Source organism: Pongo pygmaeus, chromosome 3 (assembly GCF_028885625.2).
Source record: "Pongo pygmaeus isolate AG05252 chromosome 3, NHGRI_mPonPyg2-v2.0_pri, whole genome shotgun sequence".
Lineage (NCBI taxonomy): Eukaryota > Metazoa > Chordata > Mammalia > Primates > Hominidae > Pongo > Pongo pygmaeus.
Genome location: NC_072376.2, coordinates 90,496,254 through 90,514,469, shown reverse-complemented (window position 1 = coordinate 90,514,469; position 18,216 = coordinate 90,496,254). Strand labels below are relative to the sequence as shown.

Here is an 18,216-nt window from a genome sequence, read left to right as displayed (position 1 = left end):
ACAGAATCAACCTTGAGTCAGAAAACGCTTACCTCATGGATTTTCTTTTCATGATAGCAAGATCCTGGAGTCCTCAAAACACACTCAGGGCAGCATTGGTTGGCAGCTATTTGAAGCACTTCTCCCTAAGCATTTAAAAACAGCTCAAAGTAAAACAGCAGCAGCACACACCGAGTTACAATAGTTCATCAGACCCTAAGTCATCTTACATTCACTAAATCTCATGCGTTTCTGAGGTGACAACAACAGATGGGATCAAATGAATAGACTGAAAAAAAGGTTCTGTGTCCAGACAAGCTTCGCTCAAAGATAAAATGAACCCCCTCTGTAAAAGTAATTTCCTTGAAAAAAAAAATGTCTACATCTTTTCACATGTGATGAAGTTGAGACTTTGTTTCACTAGAAACCCTAGGAGATTCACACAAGATAAGCAGTTTTCTCCTGCTGGGAAGAGGAAGAAGACTCAGGTGGGGGATGGCCACAGAGCTGGCAGGTCTTCCAGCTGTCTGGTGTCTTACACAGCCTAGTGCAGCCAGTGCAGCAGCTAAAGTTCTCATAGGTAACTTTTACTTGGGACAGGAGGTTGCAGGACAAAGTTCTGAGAGGAAGTAATATCTCTGCAGAGGTATCACATATACACACTGTGGTAAGCTGAGTAGAACTCCTAAGCTCTAGTAAAGATCTACACTGTTCCCAGGGCTTCTATAATTGCAATTGTGTTTCTTGATACTGTCAAGAGAATAGGCCACCCCCTGATACCCCAGGATTTACTGGGGAGTTGTCATATGTCAACCATCCAATCACCACTGTAAATAATCTGTTTATCTAAGAGATATTAAAAATATGGAGTGAAGAGCATTAGCTTGTCTTTGAAGCCCACGACTCTCATATTAGATCTTCTTACCCATGCTGCTCCTCTACTTAGGATTTTCTCAAGTCTAGTAATGTGGCAGAACAGGCAATGAGTGATTTTGACCAAAAATTGTAGGAGATCCTACATTAGCGATGAAATCATGACTTATCCATAGGATAAAAGTCTACCAAGAATTCAACCAGTAGAATTAAAAAAAAAAAAAGTTTATGTGTGTCTGTGTGCATGTGTATTAATGTTATTAATATTTATTATTTATTTTTGGTTGCTTCCATTTTTAAAAAAATTGTACCTACAGGAGAATTCTAACATCATATAATTATATCTATAAGAGTGGACGGGAAATAGGACTAAGTTTTTACAACCATTAATCCACTAAACAGATAAATACATCAATAAAGTGACCACCAAATTCCTATTTTTTTGATAAAGGATAAAACTTATATGACATGGGATTTTATGAAATTATACATACTATGCAACATTAATCACTTTTCAGAAAAGTGTCCTCTGAAGCCCAAGATAAAACTACAGTTGTCTGATTTCCACTAAAACAATTAGAGAAACTACATTAGCCTAATTTCCACTAAGAATTTCATACAGATCGAAAATAACATGATCTAAGTGTTGATAGTCTAACATGGAAGTCGGGAGCAAGGGAGAAAGGCAGGTAGAATGGAAGACTTCAAGGAATGTTTCATGCCCCCAAATTAGTTTTATTTGTTTTACATAAAAGCTAACTTTCAGATTTAGCCCTCAAAGCTCATTTTATAAATATAATATGTATGTGTGTGTGTGTGTATATGTGTTTGTGTGTATGTGTGTGTGTATATATATATATAAAAATATATATATAAAAATATATATATATATAAATATATATATATATATATTTGCTAGTGGCAGTAGCGGGAGGGGAGAGGGTGGTTCCCAACTTGGTCTATCTATTGAACTTCTGGTGGAACATGAAAGAGTTAAGTTAAAGGAGGAATAAAAATTTTGCGTGCGGGTGCTTGAAGAATGAGGATCAAGGAGTTCCTGCCACCTAACCATGTAACCCTGAATGGTTTGGTGAGCTGTGGGCTGCATGGAACACAAAGGAGTCCTTCTCCAGGCTTTGCAGTGCTGTGGTTTAGAAAGTGGTTGCAGGGGCAAAAAACATCAGTGAAGATCGCTGGGGGCAAGATTACTTGCTTAGGACCTACGAGAACCACCAACAATAATGATGATAATTTGATCATTATAGCTAACACTTATTGAGTGCTTACAATAGCAGGGTACTCCTCTACACATTTATATGTGTATGTACATATATGCACATACAGACATATAGATATATACATATATATAGAGAGAGAGTTATTTAATTTTCACAACAACTTTATTAGGTAAATGTCATTATTATCTGCACTGAGGTTTGCAGCCAAAACCTCACCACGTAATGCCGTGCTCCTTTGCATGGCATTGTCTTTTGTGCAGACATATTCTCCAGAAATCCTTAGACAGGATAGCGTCTGACAGAACTGGGTTAACTATTCAAGGTTCTAAATACCTTTGTGTTCTTTCTCTCAATCTTTTTCTGTCTGTCTGTCTTTCTGTCCCTATCCAGCTAGCTATTCTATATGAATATAAGATATGGATATAGAATCCACGACCTGTGATTATAGAATGAATAAATGATAGATGATAAAATGTCTTTCAGAATTGCCATTGACACTAGGTTATTTCTAGTCAATCCATAGCCAAAACAAATTGCTTCAAAAAGGTAAAAAATTATAAAAAGTAAAACAAGTTATTAACAGTAACAAGCCAAGCATGGTGGCTCACATCTATAATCCCAGCACTTTGGGAGGCTGAGGTGGTTGGATCACTTGAGGTCAGGAGTTAGAGACCAGCCTGGCCAACATGGTGAAACCCTGTCTCTCCTAAAAAATACAAAATTAGCTGGATGTGGTGGCACATGCCTGTAATCCCAGCTACTTGGGAGGCTGAGGCAGGAGAATCGCTTGAACCCGAGAGGCAGAGGTTACAGTGAGCAGAGATCGCACCACCACACTCCAGCCTGGGCAACAGAGTGAAACTCTGTCTAAAATAAAATAATAATTTAATTTAGGAACAGTGGTGATTCATGAACTTGTGCCACATACTAATGTAAGGGTACCACAGCAGATCTGAATAACAGCAACACATGCTGCTGAAAGCCCAGAGGAAAACTTAAAAGCAACATGGTAGAGTAAAAATCACAACAGGACATGAGCCAAGGTCCAAGGTTCTTGACATGGCCATACCACCTCCTAGCTCTGGGTAAGTGACTAAACCACTAAAAATCAGTTTCTTTATTTACAGACCGAGGAAGTCTGACTAAATGATTTCTAAATATCCCTTCTAGTTCTTCCATTCTATGATCCCATTTCATTACTTGAAATAAAGAGCCCAAAACCTCTGTGGAATATTTCCATGATCTTAGAGTTGAAAAAGTTTCTTATGGTTGGATCATCTGGTACAAGCCTCTCATTTTACAGATAAGGAATCTCCTTCCTTACAGTTCATGCTCTCTGATTCCTATATTGCCTTCATCCACAAATTTGCTGATCACTCTCTCACATTCACTCAGTAAAGACTTGACACCTGGATCTCTGGTTTTTTTTTCTACCTGTGTCTAGATCATTCTAGGCAACTTCAATGCCCATTAAAATGATATTCTACCTTTGTACACTCTCAACCACCTCAATTCAAGTGATTTTCATCTCTATTTCACACAGTCATAGCCAACCTTAAAATCTGTCCACACTCCAATGAACCTGGGCCTCCTGGTTTTTAGCACCCTCTCACCCTTATTTCCTCCAGGGAGATCCTTGAGCACTTCTTTACCTTCCAGTCTTTCAACCCCCAGCTGGCCTCCCATTCTCCTATTCATGTTATCCTCAATGTCCAGCAACCATTCCTAATTCACTTACTCTGTCTCTCCTCCCCTCTAACTCCCATCTCTTCAATTTCTCTCTCTAGTCTGGGCTATTACCCTTTACCTCCTAAGGTGATTGTATGTCTTTCATGGTAATATCAAAACTAAAAAGTAAAACAAAACAAAACCCTCTCCCTTGCCTTATGCAATCATTCCAAAAATGTTGACTAGGTGCCTTCTGTGTGCTGTGTACTATGCTGTTTGACGGGCTGCAATATGAAGACAGCAAGATTCCTGCTCTCAAGGAGCTAAGAGTCTGGAGGAAGAAGCAGATAAATAAACAGGAATTGCAGTCTAGTCAAGGGGGGTATGAATAGGGCAAGCACAAAGTGCCGCGGAAGCACACCGAAGGGCTTGATGGTTGGGGATGGGAGATTTCAGAGAAACCTCTCAGATGTAATGCTGCCTACCTAAGGCCCCACTTCTCTCCTTCCACCCCTCAGTCAAGCTCCTGAAAGGATGACCTTTATTCAGCCTTCCTTTCCCCACTTTCCATTCACTCTGTATGCCTCCGCAATACAGTTTCCACTCCCCCCACTCCACTGAGACCAACCTCAGCGTGGCCACTGGTGGCCTACATGCTGCCAGATCTGAAGGGCCATATTAAGTTCTCCTCCCACTTACTCCTGTAACTGTACTCAACACGGTTAATACAAACTTTCTGGGCATCTTCTACTCTCCTTGGTGACTATAATATTACTCTCTTCTTTGACTATTTCTTTCCTTTCACCCCTCTGACCACGGCTTCTCAATCTTCTTAAGCACTTTCTCTTATGCTCACCTCCCCTTAAATGACTGTGCTCCCCAAATTCCATCCTTCGTCTTGTACCTGTTTCTCACACAATCTCTTTGGATGAGTTCTTTAATTCTACATGTTTGCAATACTATCTATGTGCTGATGACAGCTGCATTATATCTCCAGCCCCATCTTCTCCTCTGAGCCTTAGACTTACATATCCAGTTACCATTCTGACATATCCACCTGGGTCTTTCCCAGACATTTCAAACCAATGTGTCCCAAATTGAAATCGCCATTTTTCCCAGATGGGCTGTTTTTCTTAATTCTCCCGTATTCTTAATATCAGTTGGTGACTCGGCTAACCAACTAGTCATTAAGCCATAAATATGGCAGTTGTTTCTCCTTTTCCTTTCTGTCACCCTCCTACCTTCAGCCAGTTCTGCTGATTTATCCCCTAAATACTTGTCACACCTCCCCTTATCTCTTGATCCCTACACTACCAGTGCTCCAGTTCTGCAATTCATCCTCTCTGGGTGATTCGCTCAGCCTCTGAACTGATCTCCTCATTTCTATTATTATGTATTATCTTCGAAAAACCAGAGATACTTTTTTTCTAAAAAAGCTGGCCATTCCACCCTTACACCTAAAACCTTTCTTAGTATTCTATAACCTTAAAAATAAAATTCCAAACTCCATACTACAGCATACAAGGCTCTGCATAACCTCAAACTTACCAACTCTCTAGCCTCATCTCTCATTAATTCATTCATTCAGTCAGTAAAAAAAAAAAAAAATTATTGAGTGCCTACCATGTGTCAGGTGTTATTATAGGTGTTGTAGATATACAGAGAATAAAAGAGACAGTAAATGAAAAATATCAATAAAATAGATAGTAGTTAGTATCAAAAAGAAAAATAAAGTCTGGAAGAGGAATACAAAATGTGTGGTAGGGGGTAGAGATTTGCAATTTTAAACAGAATGGCATCCAGGCAAGACTTGAAGTAAAAGATCAAGTATTATATGTATACATATATGCATATAAACACATATCTCTCTCATATATATATGCATACCAGGCACACTTCTGCCATAGAGCCTTTGCACTTTGCTGTTCCCCCCGAAATTGTTCTTTCTCAGATATATACATATATATTCAGGGAACAGCAAGGAGGCTGGGTGTCTGAAGCAGTGAGCAAGGGAGAAAACAGTAGAATATTAATTAGAGGAGTACAGTAGTCCCTTAAAGGACATCGGGAAATGTTACTTTGAGTAAGAAGAGAAGCCACTGGAAGTCATTGGAGGGGTTTAAGGAGAGAAGCAACATGATCTGAGTTCAATTTTATTAGGGTCACTGTGGCTACTATATCAAGATTACAGTGAAAAAGGCAAGCATAGAAACAGTGAAACCAGTTAAGAGGCTATTGTGAGAATCTAGACAAAAGGATAATAATAATGGAACCAGACTGACAGCCGAGAAGTCACATTTGGAATTTACTGTTTCATGAAGGAAGAGCTGGGAGGGGCTTGTTAATGTACTAGATATGGGATGTGGGAGAAAGTGGGGAGTCAAAGGCGATGTTAAGTTTTTGGGCCACAGCAACTGGGAGAATGGGGTTGTCATTTACCAAGATGAGAAAAATTAGGAGAGCAAATTAGGAAGAGATGAAATCACAAGTTTGATATATAACAAAGACGGGAGACTTTTTCTGTGAAGGGCCAGATAAGCAAATATTTAGCTTTTGTGAGTCACACATGGTCTACATGGCAACTATACAATGCTATTGTTGCAGCCAAGGTCTATACATAAACAAATAAGTAAGCCCGTGTTTCCATAAAACTTTATTTATCAATGGTGAAATTTGATTTCACATAATTTTCACATTATAAAATACTATTTTTTATTTTTTCAATCATTTCAAAATGTAAAAGCCACTCTTAGATCATAAGCTGTACAAAAACAGGCAGTGGGCCAGATTTAGTCTGCTAACCCCTGATATAGAGCATGTTTAGATTTCAGCAATGCAATCTATGTCTTCTAACATGTGATTCAGGGCTTCTTCCATGATAACACAATTCTTCACATGAAGTGGGGAAGGCATTTTTCAAGGCATTTTTGCCACCAGCTCAGATTCTGACGTGACTTGCTTAGCAAGCCAAATAATGATTTTTTTTTAGGAATATTTACCCTATAAACATAAAGCTCCATAATATACCATAAAATCTTATCAAATTTGCCAATACTTAAAGTACTCCCAGCTTCTCAGGAATACACTCATGCAGAAATGAAGGCATACTCTTAAAGGCATACCTTCACTCCAGTGTCCGGTACAAACAGAACCTTATTAGCATTAGATGGCATAAAGACTCAAGATTAATTATTGGAGGGAGCCAAAAACTAGAAAAATAAACTTTTTAAATTGACAGAATGCTTTATGAATAAAATAATTGATTTTGTCCTGGGAGTTTCAGAAGTTCAAATTTAAAGCTTAAGCTTTTTTTAAAAATAGATTCACTTTAAAAAGGAAAGAGTCAGCAACTAGAAAAAGTATCATTCTAACAGAATAGATGTGTAGTCAGAAAAAAACTGAAAATTTTTAACAGAAGGGAAGGGAGGAAATACCAATCATAGACTTGGTCAAATACAAGGAGATTTATTGAGTCAAAGACTTGCTTATGTTCCTAGGGAGCCCCGTGGTAGCACAATAATACAATCAGTGGCAGACCCAAATGATATTTTTATAAAATCTTTTTCAATAAGTCAGTTCTGACTTTCAATCCATTCGATGGTTCATGCATGTTGAAGTTAATGTTAGTAGCTTTGGCATCAGTCAGACTTGAGGTAAAATCTCTGGGCAGCAGTTTATTAATTGCATGATCATGGTTACGTTGCTTAAAATCTCCAGGCTTCACATTCCTCATCTATAAAGTGGGGATAAAGATACCTACCCCACATAATATTAAATGGGATAACATTATTAAGACCTTAAGCCAAGTCCCTGGTCCAGAGTAAATGCCCAATAAATGGAAATTGGGGTGTTCTTTGATATGATATGTTAAAATTCTGGAAAGGAGGATATTCTTAGATGCAATATGTTAAAATTCTCTTCTGCATTTCATTAAGCTTCCAATTAGAGATTAGAATAAATGTCAAAAACAGATGTCTGAAATGATCCAAAAACCTGACCCTTCACTGACTTTACCAATACATTTAGGACACAATTAGGATACCGTACCTTCTCAAAGGCACATTGAGGGTTTCTGCAAACAGCAGGTTTGCAGATAACAATATCACCATGGCAACGGCAGTTCTGGCATGAATCGGGCTTCCAAATTGTGGCATCCTGCAAAGAGGCATAAGCTCTGATTTAAAAACTGATCAGTCAAGGTATGAGCACACAAAAGCTGCACCATCAATAGTCCCACATCCTGGACAATTAAAAGACAAAGAAAAGTCACAGGCACACCACACACAGTACTTGCTGGGCACTGATTAAACCCCACAAGGCAATATAATCAGTATAATCCATTTCACAACAGTCAACCCACGTAGGCAAAGACAAGGGGATGCGGCAGAGAGCTGTTGATACCCAGAGTAAAAATCATCGATTGGCCTGAAACCACAGGAGGACGAGTTGCTCCCTGACTTGAAGTTTCGCTTTGCTGTTAACTAGCAGAAACCACTGGAGCATGTTTAAAGGAAAATGACACTTTTGACTAGCACTAACCAGCATCCTAAAAGCAGTATTCGCCACTAGATACTATAAGCACCACAGGCTTCATTTTTCAGCTCTTTGCTACTTCATCGTCTAACATTCATCAGAAACAAGGGTTTGAGTAAGTAGTTGGATTTTTAAAGACAGATGCACCAACACGTGTATGAGTGACTATTTTGTGCCTGGCTGGGTGCTGGGCATATTGAAGTATAAATGAAGCATAAATGTGGGCAGTATCCATAAGGATCTCACAAATTATTTGGGGTCATGAACATGAGAGAATTAAATAAACATAAGTTAATGTTACTATGTTATTACTACACAAATTGGAAAGGAAAACAATGGTCACAAACAGAAAAGTGAACCCTGGCTCAGTTAAGGGTCTCAGAAATTCCTTCCCTATTTCTCACCTTCCCTCATGCTGAATCCACATTTCAGTTGTGCCCATTTTGAAGTAACTTTGAAACCAACTATCTCATAGCTTCCACAGAAACCTGTTTCTGTCCACTGAAAGGCTGCTCTGATGACTTCAGATTGAAACACTAAAGATCCCATGGGCTGTACTGAGATTCGTTTTCCCAGAGATTTCGTAGCCCAAATTCCTATTAGAGTTGAAAGCAGCCATACTGTTTGGCTAAATTTCAAACACTAGATCTTTTTGAAGAGTGCTGTCCATGTTATTCTCTGGTTTAAAAGTGTACACTGCTCAGGTGATGGTGCACTAAAATCTCAGAAATCATCACTAAAATACTTCTCCATGTAAACACCACCTGTTCCCAAAAAATCTATTGAAATAAAAAATTTTTAAAAAACCTCAAAGCCAAAAAATAAATAAATAAATACATAAATGCAACTATTTCTGGCTCATCTTTACCTCCAATGAGATAAAATGCAGACCCCATAATCTGATCCTCACCTATCTCCCTGGCCTTGACAACTTGGTCAACACTGCTGGACAACCCCAGCCTCCTCTTTCCTGTTCTCATATCTCATTCTCCCCTGGATTTCTACTCTTCTCTGACTTTTCCTGAGAAGCATTTGCAACCAGGAAGCTTCTTCTAAGTCTCAGCACCTCAGAGGTGAATCATTCCTAACCCTTAACTGCCATTCAGATATAGCTCTTCACTATCCCTCTGTGACCTCACTTTTTCCTGCATGCACTATTACACTGTTGTTTTGTTTTGTTTTGTTTTGTTTTGTTTTGTAACAGGGTCTCACTGTGTCACCAGGCTGAAGTGCAGTGGCATGATCACAGCTCACTGCAGCCTCAACTTCCCAGGCTCAACTGATCCTCCCACCTCAGCCTCCCAAGTAGCTGGGACTACTGGCATGCACCACCACACCCAGATAATTTCTGTATTTTTTGTAAAGACAGGGTTTCGCCATGTTGACCAGGCTGGTGACAAACTCCTAGGCTCAAACAATCTGCCTGCCTTAGCTTCCCAAAGTGCTGGGCCTACAGGCATGAGCCACTGAGCCTGGCTCTGTCACACTTTATTGCACTCATTTATATTCCTGTTAGCCTTGCTGGACCAGACTGTGGGTGCCTGAAGTGGGAACTATCCTTGGCCTGGCACACTATAGATCCTTAGGAAGCAAGAGTTCATAGTTCCTAAGTTGCTTAATGAAGGCCTGTTGCCTCCCTTCTAAACTTTCTCACCCTGTTTTCCTTAGTCAACAAGTAGTTGGAGTCCTACTAAAATACTTTAGGGAAGAGTAAGATAAGTTTCCAAGCTCCTGACAGAGTCCTCAGAACACCGACATCCAATTAGAGCTGAGATGAGCTAGGAAACTGGTGGATGCTAGCAATGGACATTTTCACACAAAATGGCAGAAACCAAATGTGATGGTTAATTTCATGTGCCAGCTTAGCTAGGCTATTGTGCCCACTTGTTTGGTCAAACACTAGTCTCAATGTTGCTGTGGAGGTACTTTGTAGAGGAGAGTACCATGAACAATTAGTTGACTTTTAAGCAAAGGAGACGACCCTCCATAATATGGGTGGACTCATCCAATCAGTTAGTGACCTTAACCACAAAAACTGAGGTTTCCTGGAAAAAAAGGGGATTCAGCCTCAAGACTAAAATATAGCATTTCTGCCCAAGTTCCCAGACTGCTGACCTGCTCTATAATACAGTTTGAACTTGCCATTCGCAACAATCGCATGAGCCAATTCCTTAAAATAAATCTCTCTGCCTCTGTCTTAGAGAGATATCCAATAGGACATATATGAATATATTGTTGATTCTCTGGAGAACCAAGACTAATATACCAACATTGGTGTAGATTTACATGGATATACACAACATTTCCAAGCAAAAAATAAAATCACCCTTTAAAGTCAAGAAATGCTAAATTCATAACCTCTCAGGGAATGTGCTTCAAACTCTGTGGCCTCTCCAAAGTCATTTAGGAAATATAAAGTCTATCTGAGGTGAGATTACATTCCCAATGTCTGATTTACAAAAATACTGAATCAAAGCAGAAAAGCACCAGAACTTTGCTTAGAATACCTCTGAATTTCTTTTTATTGCTACAGCACATTCTTCAAAATTGCCAATAGTGTGACTATTACAGTCTACTCTTAACCCAAAGAGCAATGACAAGAAGGTGAGGAAAAGGCCAGGTGCGGCAGCTCACGCCTGTAATCCCAGTGCTTTCGGGGGCCGAGGCAGGTGGATCACGAGGTCAGGAGATCGAGATCATCCTGGCTAACACAGCGAAACCCCGTCTCTACTAAAAATACAAAAAATTAGCCGGGCGCAGTGGCGGGTGCCTGTAGTCCCAGCTACTGGGGAGGCTGAGGCAGGAGAATGGCGTGAACCTGGGAGGCGGAGCTTGCAGTGAGCCAAGATCGCGCCACTGCACTCCAGCCTGGGTGACAGAGCGAGACTGTCTCAAAAAAATAAATAAAATAAAATAAAATAAAACAAGAAGGTGAGGAAAAACAAGTTTATTCCCAAGCACAATGTAGTACGTTTCCTGCTGATTTCAAGAAAACAATCTAGGTTTCAGGATACAGATTAAATAAAAATGACAGCTTCACAAAGCCAGCAGCTACTATTTATTGATCACTTACTTATGCTCCCCACTCTGGGAGCAGGAAGTGCTGATCACAGGGACAATTGTGAAATAGAGGGAGGGTGGCTTTTCCCACCTCTGCCATCTTCCTGCAAGGCTGGAGAAAGTATCTGTAGTCAATGCTACACAAAGCCCTTACATACATGTCAACCCTATGAAACTGGCACTATTATTATGATTTCGATTTTACAGATGAGAAAACAGAATGAGCAAGATTGAACCAGTTGCCCAAGTTCACAGAGTTCTTAGGATACCTAAGGACTCAGGCTCTGGAGACAGACTGACTAGGTTTGAATCCTGGTGACACCATTTATTAACCGAGTCTGTTATTGAGTTAACATGTCTATGCCCAGGTTCTTCATCTGTAAAATAGAAATGAGAAAGTACTTATTCAGTAAGTTTATTGAAAGCATCAAAGGAGATGCTGTATTTAAAGATATGTGAACAGTGTCTGGCACTTATTAAGGGACCATTAAATGTAATTTATTTTTAATCCAAATATTTTCTATTATGTCACAGGCATTCAGCAAATGTCTTCTAACTATTTCATTTTCTCAAAGGGAAAACAGTCCTATAAGTACTTCGACTTTCCCATCTTCTCATTCCAGTCTACACAAGTAAAACCTAGCACAGTGAAATTATTACTTAATTAGGACCCTAGCATTTAGAGGATCCAGAACATTGCTGAATAAGGGAGAAATGAATCTATAGGTTGAGTTTTCAAGACAACTTGGGAAATTCAAAAAGTCTCTGTCTCACTAAACTGGCATAATCATGGGCCATGTCTTTGACCCAGACATTGGTTGGCCACACCAGCTTATATGTGCTCCCTTAAGCTTGGTATGACCCTAATTGCCAGCCACATTTATTCTCTCCAGATGCAACATTCTTACTTGTTGAGGTGAGTTCTTCTCTGCACTTCAATTATTTTGACAGTGACCTCCAAACTCAAAAGCAGTCCATTATACTTTTAAGCAGCCCTCAGTTGCTGGAGTTGGCTTACTAAACTGTAAACAGTATCTTCTAAGAACATGGAGTAGGTTATTCACTTTCATTCACAAAATCATAGTTTTTCTTTATGTTAATTCAAAGTTTAAATGTATCTGGGCTTAGGAAGCCTTCCTGATATGTTTACCTATCTGTCTTCCCAGCAGACTATGACTCTTCAAGCAAGGAGATCTCATTTGATTCCTCTTTGTATATCTCAAAATTCACTTAGCACAGTTTCTGAATGTTGACTGAATTAATTAATAATCAACCCTGAGTTTGTTTACCTACACAAAAATATCTAGTCATAAGAATTGAGATACTCCAGATAGGTTGTGAGAGCTTGAGAAAACAATGTTTAAATGATGTCACTACAAAATCTTTATAATGTTGAATGTCATTACTACATTGATGTCAAACTATGTTTACAGAAAAATTTTCTTCATCTAGATATTGGACCTATCAAAAATCTTCCTTGTGTCAGCCAGGCACAGTGGCTCACGCCTGTAATCCCAGCACTTTCGGAGGCCAAGGCAGGCGGATCACCAGGTCAGGAGATCGAAACCATCCTGGCTAACACGGTGAAACCCTGTCTCTACTAAAAACACAAAAAATTAGCTGGGCGTGGTGGCAGGCGCCTGTAGTTCCAGCTACTTGGGAGGCTGAGGCAGGAGAATGGCATGAACCTGGGAGGCGGCGCTTGCAGTGAGCCGAGATCGCACCACTGCACTCCAGCCTGGGAGACAGAGTGAGACTCTGTCTCAAAAAAAACCAAACAAAAAAATCTTCCTTGTATTAATATCTCTATGGAACTAAATAATGTGTTATGGTTAATTTTAAGTAAAATGAGTCCTTTACCAAGGCCTGGACAGATGGCCATGTTTTTCAGGTCTAAATCTTTACAAATCAATTATATGGTCACATAAAGTTGCTTTATGAAAGCAGGGAAGCTAGAGTTCCTCAATAGCTAGAACTTTGGATAAAGCCATAAAATCCAAAGTAATAACATTGTAAACTAAGTTTTACAGATTTTCCATGTTGCTATTGCAATTCCAACACTTTAAAATCCTCCTTTCCAATCTAACACACTCAGCAAAAGAAATACTCTTAAAATAGCTTTTCACTAGAAGATAGATTAAAGGATTAGATTATGACAAGCCTAAAAAGCAATCAAAATATCTTTATAAACAGCTTTTAATATTTTTAATAATATATGAATAAAATGTTCTTGCAAATAATATAATGCCTCCATCCCCAAATACTTCAAAGTAATAGCAAGGTGCTTTAAAAAAAAAAAAAAAAAAAAAAAAAACTTGTTTCACTTGGGAAAGTATTTACTGAATATTTGATTAATGCTAATAATAAACAATAAATATATCTTTAATAAGTACTCAAATTTCTGGGGGGGGATTATTTATAGAATTCTAAAGAGGAGTACATCAACTGTTAACATAAATTTTCTTTCATCTAAATGGTGTAATGACCCTACTTTAATTATTGATTAATTCATCTCATTTTAAATTCCCTTGGCTTCTTAGACCAAAAGTGAGAAAGAATAAAGCTCCCCAAAAGCTGTGTTTTCAAGCTACAAAACAGTATGTAGATATAATATTTTTGTAATAAAAAGATATCTATGTGCATAGAAACAAACTGTGGAATTATATAAACCAGTAAGTGAGGGGTAGATAATTCTGTGTGTGAGTTCCAGATGATTTTTTGTTTTCCTTTATCCTTATCTGTATTTTCCATTTTTCAATAACAAAGATACACAATTTATATATATAATTTATGTGCTCTTTTGAAGTTACTTTTAAAATATAAGGTGCCCAGGCACAGTGGTTCACGCCTATAATCCCAGCACTTTGGGAGACCAGGGAGGGTGAATCACGAGGTCAGGAGTTTGAGACCAGCCTGGCCAACATGGTGAAGCCCCATCGCTACTAAAAATAGAAAAAAAATTGCTGGGCATGGTGGCAGGCGCCTGTAATCCCAGCTACTCAGGAGGCTGAGGCAGGAGAATCGTTTGAACCCAGGAGGCGGAGGTTGCAGTGAGCCGAGTTCGTGCCACTGCACTCCAGCACTGGCAACAGTGTGAGACTCTGTCTCAAAAAAATAATAACAATAAAATAAAATATAAGGTAAAAAAACAAAAAATGTTATGCTTTTTTCCCCAGCCTACTATACGTAGATAGACCCTGGACTACAGAGTTGAAATGTCATCGGGGAGGGAATTTAAATAAAAAGCACTTAGCAAATACATAACAGTAGCAATTTATCTAAATTTCCTGAGCTATCCCCAAACCTTCTTGTACTTAGTAAAATTTTTAAAAATTAACAGTGTTTCCTACTTGCCCTTCAAAGCAGCGAAAAGGACACAATATTCAACCAAGTCTCATGTCTTCATTTCTGGAGGTTCATTCTCCTGACAAGTCTGGTTTTCAGGAAAGATAATCTATAAAAAAGGATTCTTTGACCTAGCTCCCATTCGGGCACAGAAATAATGGTCCTTGTTTGTCAGGGAACCATGAAGAAACAAATCAATAACTTTCATAAGGTTATTTTAGAGTGCAATTCTTTCCCCAAGTGCCCTTCTTCAGACAGCTGAGATAAACAATACCTTTTCCATTTGTTCTCAATTTAAAGTTCATGTAAAGCTCCCCATCCTGTCCCAAATAAAAAGGAGCAGAGGAGACTTACCGTTAAGAAAAGATGTGAGACTTTGTATTTACATTAAATTCTCTCCTTTCAGGAGGAGCAAATACAGGTTAATTAAAAAACAAAATTGTGATCCACTTCCTGTTTCAGACCTATTTCAAAGACTTGTTTCATATAATACCCCCTTAAGGAGTTTCTTGTTTTACACATCAAAAACCTAAGCAGTTTCCCATTTCAGCATCCTGGCATGATTAGCTTGTACCTGATCTCCTCCAGCTGTCTTAAAATGATCAACCTGAAGGCACAGCTATAAGAGTATCAACTTGTATACAGAAACAACAGCGTGAATCACAGATGAAAAGATTGCTGCTGATTATAGCTTAAAAATGTCTTTGTGCAAGAGACCCTGAACAACATAGTAAGTTAGCACCACGCTTTGGTACAGAAGTCTTAGAATGGTGTGGTGCCAAGGATGGAGGTAGGGAGAAGGAAGGAAATGGACAAGCTACCCGCAAGTGCTTCCCAGGTCCTCCACATACTCATGATGGTACAACTTCTCACAGCGTCCTGTGAAACTGACATCATGACTCTGATTTTATAAATGAGGGAATAAGGTGTGAAAAGGCAGAGCGAATTGTCCAGAGCTCAGCTATTAGGAGCTAATAGGAGCGGCTAGATCTGGGATTCAAACCCAGTCTTTTTTTTTTTTTTAATTCTGTGCTGTTATCATATAATATCAACAACAATGTCTTATATTGTATAGCAGTCTTACCATTTCAAATCTCTCTTACTTCTACTCTCTGACTTTAACAGACTACCCAGGCAGGACACACTAGGGCAGTGCTGCCTACATTTACAGATAAAGGGACTGTGAAGCTTAAGTGACTTACTTGGCCAATATGTTCGCATTCCTGCAACAGCATACTCCTACCCTTCTTAATCTAACTTCCACACATCCTCCAGGTCTCAGTTAAATATCACTTCCTCAGATTGGCCTTTTCTGCCTCCTTAACCAAGTAAATATTCCCCTACCTCATGTATTCCCCTACCTCAAAGCTCCACCGGCTTCCACAAAGCGAGGCTTAGTCCTCTAAGTTTTGTTTTACAAAGAAAAAAAAAAAAAAAACAAGGACAAAGAGGGCACCTTGTGGATCCCAAATTCTTTGGCATTTTCACCTTTTTATTTCTTCCTAAAACCTTTGAGATAGATTTTATCATCTCCATTTTACAGAGAAGGAAACCAAGGTTCAGAGAGGTTAAGTAATGTCCCAAAGCTTGTAACTGATGGTATTAATGCCTGTATTTCAACCAGTGTCCATTTGATTTCAAAGCTTATGTTTTTCCCACCAAACCCACCTCCATACCCACAGGCTTAGTTTATGAACATAGGTTATATACCACACTAAGTCAGGTAGCAATGCTAAAATGGTAGAACAGGCAAACTTGAGTTCAAACACAAGTTCATTTCCTTCTTAGCTTTAGGACTTCGCACAAATCTCTTAGCTTTTCTGAGTCTCTGTTTTCTAATATGCAAACTAAGGATAAGATTGGACTCAATCAGGTGACGGTAAAGATGAAATAAGCTAATGTACTTGTATTACCACAGTGACTTGTCCTTAGGAAGTACTCAATAAATGTTAGCTATGAGCTTGGACACTTGCCACAATCTAAGCCTGTTGATCACAATATTTTCTGTGACAGAGGGAGTAGGTGTAGCATTTAGAGCTATAGAAAATCCCTGCTGGAATTTCCAGCTTCCAAGATAAGAAGAAGATAACTTTTCCATTGTTTAAATGTTTGTACATATTCCACTATTGAGTGCTATACAAACTATACTTCTAGAGTAGTACACACACATACACACACAAAATAGGATATCTTCAAAATATAGAATAAAATAAAATACCCAGAGAATGTGCTCCTCTTTATTCCAAATTCTGAAGCAATAGAAATACAGGCTGAGTTCTGTAACTGTCTATTTTTACACCCAGTTTTCCACTTGTTGTAACATAATCCCGTAATAGTAAGAGCCTGATCTAAGAGAACCCGTATGACAGATTAACCATTATAAATTCCTAGAGATGTTAACCATAGAAATTCCATTATGAGTAAAACATGTGCCTCATCTTTCCACTTTAAGTAATCCAGATATTAGGGAGACTTTACTGTAGCTTAAGCTTATAATTTCTTTCTTTCTCTATTAATTCAGCTCCCAGATACTTCATTTCATATTCCTAAGGGAAATGGGGGAAAAAAGTAAACATTCAAAATGTTTGCACATGAAATTAAATTATAGCTACACCATTATCTCTCATATTAAAATTATTTATTTTCTTGTCAACTTCCTCCACTAGATCATTATCATTCATTTTATAATCAGTTTTTGACTTTTCTCTCTCCCTTCCCAAGAGTAGGGACAATTTCTTTATATATAGGTAACTTTGTATTCTTGTAGTGACTAAAACATAGCAGGCACTTAATGTGTTTGAGTGAGTTGATGGATGGATAGATGGGCATATATTCTCAAATTTAGAGAATTGCTAACTATTTTGTGATGTCATTGCTGAAAAGTTGGATACGCAGATGACAGCATTAAGTTCAACATGCTGCCCTTGAAAATCCTTGCTGCTGCAATAGCCATCTTCAATCTATGCTGTTTGAGATCCTGCCTTCTAGATTAATATATCAGTCAAGACCTTTGCTCTAAAAGTGCTTCTCTACTTCTGACTGAATGCCAGGCCAATTCTATTGTGATCTGGCATGCCACAGCCGTGTCATATCATTTAAAGCTCTGCTGCATGTTCTCAATCCCTAACTCTTCCTCTAGCCAGCCCCTTGGCCATTTAAACTGGCCATCCACTAAATGGCTGAGAGTTGTACTAACACTCACATTCAATTAGGTAAAGCCACATCCTACTAAGTGTGTTTCTAAACCTGGTAGAGGCCCTGAGTTCAAGGTTTCATTGTCAGTGACTCAGCCTCATGATGTTAACCAGGTCTCCTACATGAGGCTATACCATCTCAAGAGGCATTTAAAAATTTGCTTTGAAGACTGCTGGTTTAGAGGTGATTCTAGCATTTAATGAATAGGGGTCCTAAATTCTAGATGTCATATAATGAGTAAGACATAACTGCACCAAGAAAAAGTGTCCCACTTTCACATGACTTTCAAATGTCCAGATATTCATGTCAGTGAAAAGTCTGATTA

General features: G+C 38.7%; 1 protein-coding gene across 1 annotated transcript in view; it reads right to left on the bottom strand.

Moving 5' to 3' along the window:
* FRAS1 (Fraser extracellular matrix complex subunit 1) overlaps positions 1 to 18,216 on the bottom strand; it is a 466,621-nt gene that overhangs the window by 287,198 nt on the left and 161,207 nt on the right. The window contains exons 3-4 of the mRNA XM_054485882.2: positions 7,806 to 7,913; positions 33 to 125 (exon numbers count right to left, since the gene is read on the bottom strand). Coding sequence (XP_054341857.1) covers positions 33 to 125; positions 7,806 to 7,913 — 201 coding nt within the window. The remainder of the gene's footprint in view (positions 1 to 32; positions 126 to 7,805; positions 7,914 to 18,216) is intronic.